The following is a 17,682-nucleotide window of genomic DNA, read 5'->3' on the forward strand; positions in this document are numbered from 1 at the left end:
ATACATCATTAAAAAGTAAGCTCAACAATACTTATGTTATAAATTTTTGATTTTTCTTTATAAAAAAAAATTAACAATGACCCTAGTTTTTGCTGATAAATTTTTCAAGGAATGTGGTCTTTTATTTTTGTTAAATTTTAACGAAATAAAGGTAGAACCCAGATAATTAAAAAAAACTATAGTGTGGCAAATTCTTCCTTTTTATAACAAGATTTATGGACTATTTTTTATAGATTGAATATATTATATTTTCATATATAAGAATATGTTTGATAAACTCCTTTTGGTTTTTTGACTTTATAGTGTCGGTCTGGTAAATCCGGACAATCATAAACTACATCCTGAACAATAAGAAAACCATTTACTCTGTTATTTCAATTTTAAAGTGAGAGTTTGAGCCTTAGCTTTAAGTTAGTTGTGTAACTATTAATTCAAAACATATATTTGCGATGTAGGAGACACGGAGGAACAACATTATCAAATTTGCTTGTGCGGGACACAGCCAGGGTGCATCAAGAAGATGCTCAGATATCCAAAGAGTACAGTCTACTACGTCTACAACCACTCAAAAGAGGAGGGGGAATAGAAGAGAAAAGTCTACAAGTACTGGAGTGATAAATAACGCACTCACAAATTCCTCGTAGGCCTAAAACTATAATGAAGTCATCTCCTGGAACTCTGACTAATGCTCTTGCCAAAAAACGCCAAGTAAGCCGTGCAACAGTCTCCAGAGCGCCATAAACACTGACCTGAGGATGAAGTCACACTACTTCTACAAAAGACATATCTTTACAAAAAAAAATGAAGACCACTTGGGCCGCCCATGGAATGGAATTGCTGAACGATTTGAAGTCCCATGGTAACCGAAACATCTTTTATTCAGAGGAAACCAATGAACTGTGGACAGATCCAGCCACATCCAGAACAACAGATGGTTTGACACAGGGATAGCTAATCTACCCAATGTCTTTGAAACCAATTTCCTAGTCAGCGTCATGGCCCTTGAGGTCATAGGGAGTAACAGCATTGTCATGTCCCTTCTTCTTTGAGCCAAAGTCAAGGGTGGGTGCCGTCCGATACTGTCAACTACTGTCTGACCAAGTGATACCTATTTCAACAAGACTCGACCCCCTTTCATAAGGCCAATACTTCTTTAAAGAAGAAAAGGTGTCACTTTGACACCTCCACACCTGAACCTCTAAATCCCCCTATATTGATCGCATGGATTATTTCTTTCATGGGAAGTTGAAGAGGAAGGTTTGCCAATTCTCATAACAGCATCGACTCCTTGAAGGCCTCCCCTCTGGACGTGGGCAAGGCCTGAACAAATAAAAAAAATAAATTAAATTAATTATTTATGTTGGAAAATACTAATGAATTGAAGAACTATCCTCATAAAAGGCATCATGATATTTCAATCCGTATTCATAACAGGGAAAAAGCATGCAATGTTTTTATTCGTAATCAACTTTATATGTTTTGATTAACAAATTAAAAAGGAACATTAATTCCAATCAAAAATAGCCAAAAAAGATGTATAAACCTAGTTTATTTATTCATTAAGGCAAAATGGCTTAACCGCGAAAATATCTAACTAATAAGAACATTTATATCTTACAAATTATGAAAATATACTTTTTTTTAATTTACACTCAGGTGTATTTAGACATTTTTTGCATCCCCACTCATTATAGTATAAACTAAGAAAATTGCGTATATTTTATACGGATTATTACACAAATCAAGAGCGTTTCATATTCCAAATACCCCGTAAAACAGCGCTCTTTTGTAGTAAAACAAAAATGCAGACGCGCACTCCTTTTTCTCTTCAAAATCATTTTGTTTATGTTTAGTAGTAAGGCAATAGTCAAGCCGAATTGACTTGAAGGGAAAATAGTGCATATTCAAAACCCAAAGTGAATAATACAAAACGATTACTGCTACCCATTTGAGTATAAATATATCAAAAAAATGCGTGTCAAAATGAATGGGCAGTACTCCCAGTCCTGCTCAACCCTTCCACGTGCCAATGGAAAGCGAGGGGCTAAAAATGGAGGGCACAACAATAGTACTACTACTACTACTCCTCAAGGGGATTTGAAAAGAAACTCCATGGCTGGAGGAGCCTCCTATCATCGCCTTGAACGACATCCCTCACAAGCCAATATGTGGAGCACAACTGTTCCTCAATCTTTAGTAAATCAAAAATTAGGATCCCGACATGCACCTACCCGGAATTCCCTTCGACATTCGCGAATGTTAGTTCTTTCCAAATCTTCTGGAGGCGTGGGTAAGATTTGTGGTTTTTTTTAAACTTTATTGATTCTAGTTTATAGTTAGATTTTTGTTTCCAATAAAGTCTCTATGGAAATTAAGTTATCAGCATGAAAACAATTCTGACATTTGAGGTATATATATAATGATTAATAAAATTACTTGACTAAAAGATATATATACTTTTTTGAAATCATTCAAAAAGATGACATTAAATGTATGGCTTTTAAATTAAATCGTAATTTAGATGTGAAATTAATTAAGCATCTAAAAGCTAATGGAAAAATCTAAATTGATTCATTTTGAAACTTTCTAAAATTTCAAACCAATTGACGCAGAAACGACTTTAAACTTTTATATGAACAAGACGGATAATTTCTTTTTAGATCTCCAGCATAGTTCTATGAAGTTAAACCGATATTAGGAATCTTGATCCAAATAACAATAGATGGATAATTATTTTTTCCATAATCTTTTGAACATTCACTTGTAGTAAACTGTCATATGATTTTGAAAGCCGGCCAACAGGCAAAAGCTTTCATTGTCGAATTAAACATTTTACATACAATTTTGAGAGCCGGGCAACTGGCAAAAGTGCTCATTGTCTAATTAAACATTTTATAATAATCCTTGCAGGGAGTGTTAAAATAAATGTAGCCTGATGAAATTTGAAATTGCCCGGTAAATTAAAAAAAACAAGCAAATCTTTATTTGCTAGTTTGAGGGTATAATTTGGTTTATCGTTTCACAAGATAAATATAGTAACTCCAGAAAATAATCACATCGTCTGCTTCTATTTGATACGAATAATTCATTACCAAACACTACAGGTCGCAAATGATTTAATGCTGCTCTTTTAATTGGGAAGATAAATTGTCCGTAACTAAACACTAAACTATCGCCATATCGTGAATTTTAATAACCTTTCTCGATAAAGTCTCAAATTTTAGCCTTTGTATCTTAATGTTTCTTTGCAATTTTTCCTTCTTTGTATGCATCTTGTGGATGGGAAAAATCCTGTTTTTTTAAGTCAATGTGTCATCATTTTAAAATTCATTCTACCTGGGTCCTCCCCCCCTCCTTATCTTCGTCTACGAATGGCATTTATAAGAGAAAAGAGCTCAGAGAGAGAGTGAGTTCTACTAAAAATAGAACCATGACTTCATTTAATTAATCAAATATATATTTTGCAAAAGTAGTTTTGTTTAGAAAAAAGCAAAATATATTAATGTTTATTTTGAAGCCAACTGACCTTTTAAATAAAGAATGGATAACGAAAGTTTATTTATTATATTAAATATCCCGATTTTTAAAATAAACACTTGTGCCTCAAAATACGTATTTGGACTAGACCTTTTCAAAATGTACATTTTTTATATAAAATGTTTCATAACCTTATAACGGATATTACACGATACGCCTTGTTTTCAACTTTTACCTTGTGCTGTTGACGAGATATTTCGTCTTAGAAGAGGACTTGGCAAACCTTTTAGCTCGAGGACCGCATTCAAAAGTAGGCTTTATCATAAACATAATTATATTTTTCAAGATCATTTCCTTTCGCTACTACGATAATCTCCAACCTCGACCTAAAGACGCCAAACCATTTCTTGATGAAGGCCTACGACGTGGCTACACACTGCTACTCCACACCGGCCTCGAGGTTATCCAAATTTCGGTGAGGGGAGCACAGGCTCTTTTTTCGACTATACCTTAAATGGTATAGTCGAAGGGGGAACAGTTTAGGGATGACATGCATTATGCTATGACTCAGTCAAAAAATCATGGCCTTTTTTTCGGGTTGACCATGGTTGCTGTTGAAAGCAGTTGCCGATGTCGTCGTACATAGAAAACTTCTGCAAATCCTCCATATACCTCTGCACAGTCGAATCACTGATATTAAGAGTCTTCACATACAGTTTCATCGACTTGGTCAGACTTCTGGTGATCGTGGTGGCCACGTCCTCCATGATCCCTTTTTTTTTGCATCTAACGCTGTCAAGGCACCTTTCAAGGATCTGGCCTCAAGTCACTATAGTTTTAATCTTCTAAAAAAGAGTCCGTGAGCACCCTATAACTTTCATGATATTCTCAACAATCAGTTGGGATGGAATCAAATCAGTCACCCTTTGCCTTTTTACTCCATGCAGACAACCGTTGATTGAGAAAGTTTTTTATTGGGTTTTTTTTTTGGTTTTTTTATAGAATAACCCTTACTTTTACTAATGCAACCCAGGGGCACCCTGGAGGGGGTGGGCTGGAAGGTATATACTCCCCCCCCCTAGCAAAAACATCCAAAAGTTTTACTTATTCAAAAAAATCTAATTTTTCGAAAAAAAAAAATTATTTTCTGTGAATATGTTTGGATTTTTGATTTTTTTTTATGAATGGCTGTAGATTTTACATTTCTTTTACATTTTAAAGTTAATTTATGAAATTTTTGACCAAAAATTCAATATTTGAAACTTAATTTTCAATTTTTCTTCAAGAAAATTTAAATTTTCCAATTTTTTTTCCAAAAAATTCCGAAAACCAAGCCCCCACCCCCTCCCCAAAAAAAAAAAAAAATAATAACAATAATATATATAATCACCTGGACGGCTATCGAACTTACGTAATGCAGTTTGTTTTAAAATCAAGTGTACGTTTTTACCTCGCACATTGTAGATTCGGTTGGAGGGCCACACTACGGAGATATCTTGTCAAATTTTTAACATCAAAGTGTTCAGATTTTAATAGACCCCTCAGTATTCCACCAGACTTTTGTACAAAATTATATTTATAACATATAATCTTGTGTTTATATACCTAATGGATATATTCTTGCATAAATAAATGTAAAAATGTGGAATCATTCCTATATCATGTAGAATAACGAGTGTTTATATTACTCGTAGACAAATAACATACTTAGATTAAGGATTTCAAATCTACTGAAATAATTTACAAATATTGTAGGCTACATTCACATAAAATATAAGAAAAGTGGGGCAAATCACTATACCCCGGTAAGTTAATACACCACTGAATAGAGAGTACTATAGAAAATTCGGAGTTGTTTATTTTTAACATATTAAAGGTCCACTATTTTAACTTCTCATTAAATTTTATAAGAAGATTAGGTAGAGTAAACAAGATTTTAGGATCAAAATTTATATATTTGTCAAATTTGCATATTTAATGTGACTAAAGTCTTTGGTTTATATCAATGTCTTATCTGGTGACCTTATTAATTTTCACCTGTTGGAATTGTTCATTAGACATTAGTGAATGACTTGAATAATTAATAGCAAATTTTTTTTTGGTTTACTTCTTGATGACTTTTGAACTGAATGGCATAGGGTTGGGGCAAGTTGATACATGTATCAACATTTAACCTCCTCTTCTGCATGCACGAACAGTAGGGGAAGGTGATGTAACATAACATTTGAATATATGTAAGTTGGTGGATGGGAAAAATTTGAAAAGCATTGATTCAGACTTTGGAAAAACACGGTTATATTCCCGTTAAACTATGATATTTTCCAAGAATCGGATTACGTAGCTTCTGAAATTACTGAATGTGAAATGCAAACAAAGGGTACAGCATCTTTGCCTTCCATCTCTTCAGAAAATTCTTGTAGTTCAATACAAAATGGTAAATCATCAGCAATAAGTGAAGTCTCTCCTAAAGTATTATGCCCACAACTTATAGCCCAACAAAGATCATCCAAAATTAGACGTCGCAAAGTATCATGTTCTATTTTTACAAGAACACCACTAAAATGTTAATAAAAAGGATTATTTATTATTTAAATTATAATTGTTATCTATGAGCTAAGTGAAATATTTGTGTATTTGGAAAGTAATATGAATAAAATGAGTATTGTCTTCATAAAACCATGACAGTGTGTTTATTGACCAGGGTGTGATGTATATCTAATTATGGAATAAATTTAGATAGATTTGATAATTTTCATATCATCAATATGTTGATTTTTCTTAATTGTTTCTTATCTTAATCAGTCATGCAAATACATGTATCACCTTACCCTACCCTGAGGTAAGTTGATACATTTGGCAATTTTTATATAGAAATAATATCATCTATATGCATACTTACATTTTTTTAGGTCCCCTTTTTGGCTACCTAGTTGCAAAATATTAGTCAAAATAGATGGTTCCGAACTTTTTGAGGACGTTAAAACAAAGCGAGTCTCAATTTACCTCACTTTCCCCTACACTGTATTTTTTTTTGTGAACTGTGCTGTGTTTTTATGCATCCGCACAATTATATATGCATATAGATTTTTTTTTTTTTTGGGGGGGCTTGCTTGTAAGATTTTTTTCGAGAAAAAAATCCAAAAATTTCAAAAGTCAATAGCTATTTTTAAATTATCCATTCCTCCACCAAACTATGGAATGATTATTTAATAATTTTTGGGAGTTGTTCTGAGTTTAAACAAGCTCATTATAACTCAACCAATCAGTGTTCAGAACATTTATTATGAGAAAAAATGGAGAATTATCCAAAACTGACAAAAAAATAAGCAGTAGGTTTTGAACAATTTCCAACGGTTCCAATAGTTTTATAAAATATAACTTGCTAGTATCTAAAAATATATGGTTGTTCCGAAATGATGGAGGCAGGTTCATTTGAAAAGAAAATAAAAGAGTTTGCCACAAAATTCCAACAGCACCAATTTTCTCAGGAATTTTATGGTGGAAAAAAATTCCATTGTTAATCAGAGACTAAATAGCTAATACCTACATACCACATTTGCGTATGTTTCTCCCTTCCTCACTGAAAATGGAGACTCTCAATTTCCGTGCGTACTTTAAAAACCCTGCAAAACATTACTTGAGGTCCATACTGTTTACGCTGATGGCTGCCATAGACGTGTAACCATCTTTTGGTTGGCTGTTGAGATCAAGGATGGCCCTTTTAAGCTCTACAAAGGTGTCTCATCAGGACATCACTGGGAGACAAGGACACCCAACAACAGCGCCCCAAGTGAAGGATCTGGTAAAGAAGAACCCCCAATTGAGCTTTTCAGAGGTCTCAGCGGAGCTTTCCCTACCAACCACAGGGGTTTTAATAATCCTGACAGATGATCTCTGTTTCAAAAACCTACTCAGCGTGTGGGTACCACAATCCTTCTCTAAGCCCCACATGGGTGTACATGTACATTGCTGGAGGGACCTGATTAAGTACCACGGGAAGCAATATTTGGAATCTTTGTGCCCACTCCAGCCCATTTGTCTTCCCTGAGCGGAGGCACCTACTCTGAGATTACAATTTTGACAGCCATGACGATCTCACAGGCGGTGTTCAGCGGTTGATGAAGTTAGTGAAGGAAGGGGAGCTCTCCAGGTAATTGTGGCCGTTGGAGAACCAATGCCACGATGGTATCTGAGCTGGAAGAGACTATCTGACATGATTAAGCTCATTTTTTAAAAGATATAAGCTTCAAAATAAAGGTCCATCATTTTACGCGATTTTTTTGGCTGTAGTATACATTTTTTATTAATTGTAATCAAATTTAAGTAATAAATAATTGTATTTTCCAAAACTATTGTGTTTGTATCATTTTAAATCTACTTTTTTTGTCCATCTATATAGTTCTTTCCATTCTAAATATGTCCCTGTATCGTAGTTATACCTTGATTTTTTTAAAGGATTTAAAGGCCTAACCGATATCTGTTGAACATTTTAATGGTCGTATTCGGCCCGTACGGCTTAGATAAAAGTAATAAATGTGGGTTTAAGCCAACAGGCGCTCCAAGACTTTCATTTTGTTGCAGCGTGTTATTAGAAATAATTTAAAAGTATAATTGTGTATATGTACATTACGTATAATACTTTAGATATTTTCGTCTTTAAAAAAATGCCTACTTTTGTTTTTAGGCTTAATTACGGTTTTATTTGGTAATATATACACCTATTTATATTTTTCATTTTAACTTTATGAGGATAATTATGTATATATGTAGGTATATACTAGAAACAAATATACTATTTTTGCACTCGACTTATATATTTCGGTTTTTTAAAGGCCGTTATTAAGCAGGTTTCTCATCGATGAGTCAAGAAAGTAGTTATGTTCACAAAACATCAAAAAATCATAATCGTGTATTTTTTATATAATAACTATTATGAAATTTTAGATGAAAAATACGATGGTGTCAAAATTACCTTACCTGGTTGGGTATAGACGGTGTAATTTCAATTTTTATTCGACATATTTGTTAGTACTAAATAATTTATCTTGCAGTTAACATTACAACTATTGCAATTCAGTATAGCATCATAAAATTTAGTCGCCTAACGGATAAAAAACTATAATTGCCCTGCAATATAATCACATATCCCTCAGATCAACCAGAGAGACTCGAAAGTAGAAAAATATCAGCAATGAGTTACTAAATAATAAAATATTCACATAATAACAAATTTGAAAGTGAAGCATATGCAATTGCTACTTAATCCGACTGTGAAATGTTTTCTACGATTTTAACATACCTAAAGAATGTATTTGAATTATTAGTAACATTCATTCTTACGAGTTTCTTTTCAGGGAGGTTAATTTCAGTGGTATTTTCATATACAGTGTGCGTCATTAAAAATGCATCATAGAGGGCAGCATTAACAAAATAATCAAGAGATCAACGTGATTATTGTTAGCACTTAGTTACTTATGAAGTTGTGAAAAAACACATCTTTGTTCCTTAAAAGTCTAAATTTCCACCTTAGCATCATTTACAGACTCTGCACGAGGTCGATGTCCTTAAATACAATGATTACATATCTCCCAGACTATGGCTATCCACTCCCGCTTAATGTTATGTCTATGGGGGACAGCATAGGCCTTGTCCTCAATTGTATTCCAAATCCCATCGTCAAGTGGGTTCACATCTGGTGAGGAAGGAGGCAACATTGTACAGGACCCTTCATCCAATTTAAGAGTTTTTTGGCTTTGGTCAATTTGGCGTATTTACCATTGCTCTTAAGAGCTATCCTTTTCAGAGGATATAACTCCATTGGCTCATGTCTTTCACGGCATTCCTGAAATTCTCTACATTAACGTTGTGCTTTTTTGTAAGCCTGCGCATTGAAGTTTGAGGGTTTGTCTCAATACTGTCTCCCGAGGCACACATGAACTCCTCCGATTGTTTTATGTTGTGGCCCTACCCTCAGGTTCCGTTTATAGTTGCCACCAGTCCCAAACTCCTTCCTCATCGTCAAAACATTAGACCTGTTCACTTCCACAATATTGACTACCTCACAAACAGGAACTTCCGCTTAGAGCAAATCAAGCACTCCACGTTTGATCGACTACATTACGAAATTGACTTTGTTTTTAAAAAAATTGTAAGGCCTAAGGAGGAAGATCTAACGACTGCTCTTTGAAAATAATGTATGTTTTATTGGCCTACATTGATTTGTTTAGAATTTATTTAAGCTTTAATGCATTATACAATTTTGCATAGGCACATTGTAATATACTTTACAATATAACCGACGTAATTAATAAATTATTAGACAAACAAAATGAAGAAAATGATCCATGAATCAAAGGTTTACGTTGGTAAAATTCACAACAAGAAGGACATGAGAATAGGCATCCTTTTTTCAAAATTCGGGGACCCATCGATCAAAGTGTTTGAATGCCATCACACTCAATGAGTTTTTTAAATATTTTCCTTCACATAAACAGATGCAGTTGATACAAAATCTTATAAAAGCATCAGTTGTTTCTGTTAGACTTTTTCCATTTTATTTGGAACCAAATCGGTTAAGTGCTGACGTCTAATAATAACGGCATTCATCATGTAAAGTTGATTTAACTAAAATGTCGCCAGTATACAACTAGCTTAAACGAATCTCGCCCAAATAAATCCTCACTCCAATGAGTGTCGGTAAAAAGTTTTTCGCTGAATTTAACATTGCTCAAATGAGCAAACACGGTTAAATACTTAAAAATAAGTATTTGTGTATGATCTTATCGACAAGGGATCATGCCTTGATTTAATTAGGAGCTCCTGATTTGCTATAAGGATTTAATAACTTGTTAATTAAATTATTCAACTCTATTAGTATTTGCAATAAGATTATATCAGTTACTTGGCATTCTTCTGTGGAATATATTATCTTGTATGTATAGTTGATAATATTGTAGAGAAAAACGCGTGCAAGGAGGAGGTGGGAAAAAAGACATATGGTGTCATTGTTTAAAATACTGATGTGATTATCATCAGCCTGCATTATTATGATTTTTGAGGGTATAACGAATGTATTTATTAGCAAAATGTTTAATGAAGATATACTAAGTATAATTGACTTACACGTTTTTTTTTTCGTTACAATAGATTCGAAAACGTCACACTCTATGAAATTGTAATTCATTATGAACCTTATTCTCAGAATAATAGCTAATGAAACGACAAAGTAGAGTATTTGAAATATATTTGAAGCTCAAAGTTTAAAAAAGAGAAGGTTTTAATTAAATATAATCTACATACTAAAAAATAAACCATTAAACATTTAAGTTAAATATACAAAATTAAACAATTAAAATCATACAACTATTAATAATAATAAACTATAAATACAGAATATTGAAATAATAGATTGATCCAGATAATTTTTTCTTGTTCTAACATCGGAATTCAGTTAAATATGTCATAACTTTAGGTTGCAATACACAAGGGAGACGTGGAGTTTAATCAAAAAGATAATCACCCCTCTTCTTCATATGGAAGTTGCTATATACAATTGTGCACAGAATAGATATATCTCTACCGATGAGATCTAACTAATTATTAATAATAAAGTAAATGTCAAAATCATAAAATTAGACAATAAGTATATTAATAAAAAATGTTAGAAATAAATTAATCGTAAAGATTTAGAGCAAAAGCTAATTATGTAGTAATGTCCGGCGATATTACTCCCTATTAAGAGCATCAAAAAATATTTCCCCCCGTTATTTAGGTATGCTTATATAACAACATACTATTATCATAAAGGATATACACAATTGTTAATTATAATGCAACACCCAATGTAACTACCCTCGTTGTTGTGACCATTTAAACAGTTGTTTTTGCTTTTTATGAGTTTTCTGAACACCATTTCTTGGAGCCCATCAACCATAGCTAAGCCTTAAGTGATAAAAAAGTAATATTTATTGACTATGTAATATTCGAAAACCTAATTATCATACCCAAGTCTTAAAGCGAAGTAAGTAGTCTCAGACAAACTAGTTGCAAACCATCTAAAGCTACTACCCCCGTTGTTGTGACCATTTAAGCAGTTGTTTTTGCCCTTTACTGAGTTATGTATCATAATTCTTGATATGTTTAGCTAAAATAGAATCATATTTTATGGTTAGATTTAAAAAAAATTGAATACTTACTGTTAGATAGTACAAAATTCAGAGTTTCATTTCGATATTCGTAAATACTTTTTACCGATAACTTGATCGTCATTTGGTGTGGATGACTCAAAACATTTTATATGTATTTCTATAAATGACATCAGTAACAACATCCTGCATTAATTTAATGATGGTTCCTCGGCAAGGGATATGTTTACCCTTGTATTTCTCCATAAATTTTTTGACCGTCGGATGATTAGCAATGGATAAGGTTATATTACATGCAATAAGCATCGTTGTGAGATCAGAGTTAAAGTATGACTTGATGTATTCATCGTCAAATTGATTTTATAGATGAATATCGATACTCTTATTATGAGATGAGGATAATGAGTGGCGTGTAATTCTAGACTAGATTCTCATCCGGTAAGTATTTTCCAAATTCCTAGGCCTCCATTTTCAGAAATCCAGACAGAAGGCGACGTTATTTTTTGCATTTTATTCAGTTCTCTATCGACTATCACCATCTAATATTATTATATTAATATTGAATAATAAAGGCGGGAATGATAACGTTCATGATTGATAGAAGAAGATGCATATTATTTAATCAATGATGCCATAAGTATTTCTTCTCTTCTGCTCGCACGCTTTTCTATTCTTACCAAAATTATCACCCTTACTTATATGTAATTCATATTGATTGTCACAATAAAAGATGCAAAAATTGACAAAAGATATTTAAAATGGGGCCATATTGGGTCTAACATAAGTCTGTTAAATCAAACAAAGGCTTTGAAATATATTTAAAATTATTGGGTATCTTAACCCAATACCAGTAATTTGAACAATAAGTCTATAATTGACTCAAATATGTCTCTTAATTAATGACTTGTACATATATTCACATATAAAAAATAAAAAAATATAAGCCTTTTCTCACTTTTTTCATTTTTGTCAAAGATCAAGGACGTCTGAAATATAATATATATATATATATATATTTTTTTTTTTTTTTTTTTTTTGGGGGGTTAATTTCAAAAATGAAATTACAAATATTAAATTTTTAGAGAATTGTTTCTAAAATCCATTTTCATTCCCAATAAAATAATTTTTTTTCAAAATAATTTAACAAATTAAATTTTTTGAAATACAAAATTAAAAAAACAATAGCTAATCCCAATTAATTCAATTTTTTAGAAAAATATTTAATCATCGGCAGATGTTCATAAAAAAATGTTCAAAAATTAAATTTTTGAACATTTTTTTCAAAAAACCACAACCATAAACAAAAATTTAAATCGTTGGAAGAGAACTTCAAAAATTCACAGCTGTTGAGAAAAAATTACATTTTTCTCCAATAAAATTTAAAAAACCATGTTTAATCAACAGATGTTCAGAAAAAAGTAAAATTTCTTTAAAAAATTTAACTTTTTTTTCCAATTTCAAATATTAAATTTTTGATTTTTTTTTTTCAAAAAGCCACACTTACACTTTTTAAAAAAAAAACTTGAAAGATCCCCTGGCCATTTAAATAAAAATTTTCGGCAAAAAAAATCAAAAATTATATTTAAAATATAAATTTTTTGAAAAAAAATTCAAAAATCCATAGCTTTTAACAGATAATTTAATTTTATGAAAAGAAATTTGAAAAATTTATTTAATAATTAAATTAAATTTCAAATATTAAATTTTCTAGTCAAAAGCAAACATTCTGTAATTTTTGGAGGAGAGGTTACAGCCCACTCTTGTGGACGCCCCACAAGACCATAAAACTTTTAGGTCGGGGTACAAATCTATATACATATTCCCAATATTATTCCCCTCTATAGTTGTCATAATTATATTGTACTTCAAATGTATTTTTTAAGTCATTAAGACAACGTTTTTTACTGGCATATCTATAGTAGACACTCTGTGACCTTGGAATCCTTAAAACAATGAGAACAACTCCAGTTGAATGTAAGGTCCATTGAAGATTCTCCTCCTCACCTACACGCAATATATGCAGTACATCGAATTTTCCTATTTTGTCAGCATTATTGATGTCTGCCATTTTGGAATGGCTAATCAACCAAGTTTCATCACTATAAAACACATTTCTTCTATTAATATTCAGGAAAGAAAGGAACTATAGGGGGATTTCAAAACGGTACCAGGAAATAAAAAGACTTCAACATTAATGTCTGTCCCACATTTATCCCTCTAAATCCTTGTTCTATCATATGTATATCAAAGACTAAAATGTATTACAAATGTTCTATCATATCCTCATACAATCTTATTTCCAGGTTGTAGATCAAAATTAACCATTACAATGGATAAAATCTGATATTTGTCTCATATTAAAACACTTGGGTTGAAAAATCCAAATTTTGGTTCAAAATGGGTTTTTCATTTATTTTATTGGAACAGATATATGTTTAGCTTGAAAGATGTTTTTTCCCATCAAGAAGTAGTGTAAAATTAAAACACAAAATAGTTTTTGATCATTTTTTTTCCGGCTAAAAAAAGCATAGTCACATTTAGCATAATAACTCACAAACTGAAAACAGAATATAGAATGATTAAGACTTATCTTATTCATAAAAGCCATTTGGTGAAGTATCGTCAATAAATTATTATGAAGCATATTTATTGATTAAATCAGTTTTAGCCATGATTTAGCTAAAGGGGTTTCCATTTGATATTCAAAGAAATTTTCTAACAAAAAATGACAAGGAATTAGGGGGGGGGGTACTAATTAAAAAAGTTTTTTTATTTCCTAAAAAATGAAATATTATTTCCAAAAAATTGTATTTTTCAAATTTCTTTCTCCAATAAATTTAATATCTTGATTTTTTTTTCTAGGAAATCTAATTTTAAATTTTGATTTCCAATGATATTCAATTTTTCAATTTTCAGACAATAAATATCGATTTTGGAAGAAATATTTTTTTGAAAAAATTTAATTATTGTTATTTTTTTTAACATTTAACTTTTTGCATACATGTCTGCGCGTCTAAAACTGAACACTCTAAAATTTTTTTAAATAGTTAAATAATTTTGTAATTTTGAAGTGGTCGACGAACTAATTTATTTAACATGAAAGATGAGAGTCTTAGACACATGTCTATTCAATATGGCAGTCCATGTTCTCCCCTACCAACTCTAGCCTAGACAGGAACTTGCTGCATGACATGGCGATGAAGCTCTGTACGAGGTTGACTCTGGCATTCTTGAGGCATACTTCAGATGGTCCTTGACTTGTATTGGACTCCCGACAGCATCCCCTTTAAACGCCCAAACACTGCCAAATCAAGCAGCGATCAATCAAGCGAGTGAGGCCCTTTTCTTAAGCTTGTTGAGAAGAATTTCCGACCTTGTTTCCTTGTCTACGGGCTTGAGGGGTAGACGAGGGGTTCGCTTGTAGACCTTAAGGCAAGATCTTTCTTAACTAGGGGTCCATGGTCCTTCTGCTGACGTTGAACTCCCTGGAGAGGCCGCTGACGGTGACCTTGCCGCTCTTGTCCTCGACAGACTTATTCACGGCAGCAACCATTTCATCCGACTTTTGAGGCCTTGACTTAGATCTTGTGGTCGCCTCAGGAGTCCCTTTGGCTACCACGCTGTAGACGGTGGTGCGGATATATTTCAGAACCTTAGCAATTTCAGGGGGAGTTTTTCCCCGCACGGATAGTTCTAAAATTGCGACTCGGCGTCTCTCCATATTATCTGCTGTTGTTTCACTGTTGCTATTTAGATTTTGCTGGAGTTTTGTTTATAAATAGTCAAGACCCTTGACTTGAAGTATAAACCGGTTTCAACTCAATAAAATCACAAATATGGGCATGGCGTAAAATTTTAAGGGAGTGTTCAGTTTTAGACGCGCACACAAGTGTAATTGTGGATTTTTGGATTTTTTTTTGTCTAAAAAATTGTATTTTTCAACTTTTTTTCCATAAAATTATACTTTTCAAGTTATTTTTTTCCAAAAATTTAATATTTGAATTTTTTTTTAGAAAATCTAATTTAAAATTTTTTTTTCCAATATATTTAATTTTTCAATTTTCTGACAATGAATATCGATTTTGGAAGAAATATTTTTTGAGAAAAATTGATTATTGTTATTTTTTTTAACATTGAACTTTCTGTATATAAATGTGGATTTTTGGATAATTGTATTTCTCAATTTTTTTTCCGAAACTTTTAATATTTGAATTTTTTTTCTAATAAATCTAATTTAAAATTTTTATTTCTAATATATTTAATTTTCTGACTATAAATAAAGATTTGAAAATGTTTTTTCTAACTTCTAATTTTTTGTACATAACTGTGGATATTTGATTTTTTTTCCAAAATACATTACTTTTCAAAAAAAAATTCTAAAATATGATAGATATGGAGTTTTTCCTTTTTCTTTTGTTAATATCCATGGCTTTTCAAATTTTTTTATGTAAAATTTTATGAGAAATTAGGGGTACAAAAAATATTCTTGGGATTTCTTGTCCAAAAAAAAACCCCTTTGTCCCAAAAAAATATTTCATCAAGCAGTGGAAGTTTGTTAACTGCGGCATTAGCAGTTAAAAAATTTACACTGATAGAATCCACAGATTGTTAAACGTAATATCAGTATGCAGATATTAATTCGAGGGAGTAACAATTTGCTTATTCACAAAAATAGAAAGTAACGTTTCATCTTAAGTTATTTTTAACCCACATAAAAAGGAATAATTATACTGAAACTAGAAATGAATTTAACTTTTGTTTACAATGCAGAAGAAACTTGATTATTTTAGTATGAAGCAAGTCAAACCTACGTACAATCACATGCATTTAATCAAAAGATCCTTAATTTCTCTCTTTTAAATTATATGTATGGTCCATAAACATAAAATAAATCTGGAATAATTTTTTCTCAAATTGAGTCTAAATTAAATTTAAGTTCTTCCACGAATTGTCGTCAGTTTTTTTCTATAAAAAAACATCAACTGCACATATTGTCCACAGTATCAGGAAACCCTTATAATATTCAAGAAAGTAATCAATAAGAATCGGAATCGCCAATAAAGTATTATTTTCGCCTTGTCAATTCCAGAAGAAAAAGAAAACCCACTGATTCTCCGATTCTGATTAATTGTCCCATCAATACCAAAAATATACACCGACCCTCAAGTTGTACAATTGAAAAGCTGGGACTCGACACAGTTAAAACATCACCATGGTTGATTTTTAAGCATTAATGAGCCCTCTTAATATGTTATAATACGTTCAAGTTGTGCAGGTGAACGACTGGGCTCCAAGTCTAGATCAAATTCTCTGCCACCGCCTCCCTGGCCATGAAGTAACAGGCGAAAGGGCATATTAATATATTTGAAGGGGCCCTTGATGCTCTTGGAAGCGGCTTCGATGGATTTTTTCTTTATCATTCAATAGTTTGATTGCCTAAATATAAAATAATAATCACCTAACGATTTCGTCCACAACCTTTTTACCACAATAATTTTATTGTGAACTGGCCAAATAGAAAAATAATAATTATATTTGTATCTTAGCAAAAATCTGCTCATATAGCTTACTAACTGCATTTGATAGGTCATTGGAGTAAAATACATGACTATTTTGTAAAAAGCTGGTAAATAAAGGGCTATAAGTTTAACATTTGCTCAATTATTACAATATCCTCATCACAAAAATTCTAAATTCTTATTTTCAAAGGATTCCTCTCATTTTTGTACAACAGAAGAAGAAAAGAGATAGAAACAAAGAGAGAGAAAAGAAAAAGGATTTGCTTGTAGTTATCCCTTAAATGTCTGGCTTTTTTTTGGAATCCCTCACTCACAACGGGTATGCTATGAGTCATTTTGTAATCATGAAGCTTGGAATGATTTATTCATACAGTTTGAGAAATGAGGCCTTATGTTATAACAAATTGTATAATATACATTTTCTTTTCTGCCTTTGTTTTTCTCATATTGTCGTGGCCTTATCTCAAATTGACAACGATATAGAGCGCCTTTCGAGTAGCTCTTTTTTTTTAAAATTAAAGTTCACACTTTCAGCTATCCAA

General features: G+C 31.8%; 1 protein-coding gene and 1 long non-coding RNA gene across 3 annotated transcripts in view; one reads left to right on the top strand and one right to left on the bottom strand.

The window, feature by feature from the left end:
* Window positions 1-1,854: 1,854 nt before the first annotated feature.
* Window positions 1,855-17,682, top strand: part of LOC121124387 (uncharacterized) — a 54,342-nt gene continuing 38,514 nt past the window's right edge. Inside the window, exon 1 of the mRNA XM_040719541.2 lies at window positions 1,855-2,290. Coding sequence (XP_040575475.1) covers window positions 1,972-2,290 — 319 coding nt within the window. The 5' untranslated portion in view covers window positions 1,855-1,971. The remainder of the gene's footprint in view (window positions 2,291-17,682) is intronic.
* Window positions 11,295-12,320, bottom strand: LOC139906302 (uncharacterized). Of its 2 annotated transcripts, XR_011781731.1 has the most exons (3): window positions 11,673-12,320; window positions 11,481-11,620; window positions 11,295-11,418 (listed from the first exon to the last, which is right to left on the bottom strand). It is a non-coding gene; the product is annotated as an uncharacterized lncRNA (long non-coding RNA). The 2 variants fall into 2 exon arrangements; XR_011781730.1 differs by having other exon boundaries at window positions 11,481-12,320.

This window comes from Lepeophtheirus salmonis, chromosome 9 (genome assembly GCF_016086655.4).
Source record: "Lepeophtheirus salmonis chromosome 9, UVic_Lsal_1.4, whole genome shotgun sequence".
In the NCBI taxonomy this organism is placed as follows: domain Eukaryota; kingdom Metazoa; phylum Arthropoda; class Copepoda; order Siphonostomatoida; family Caligidae; genus Lepeophtheirus; species Lepeophtheirus salmonis.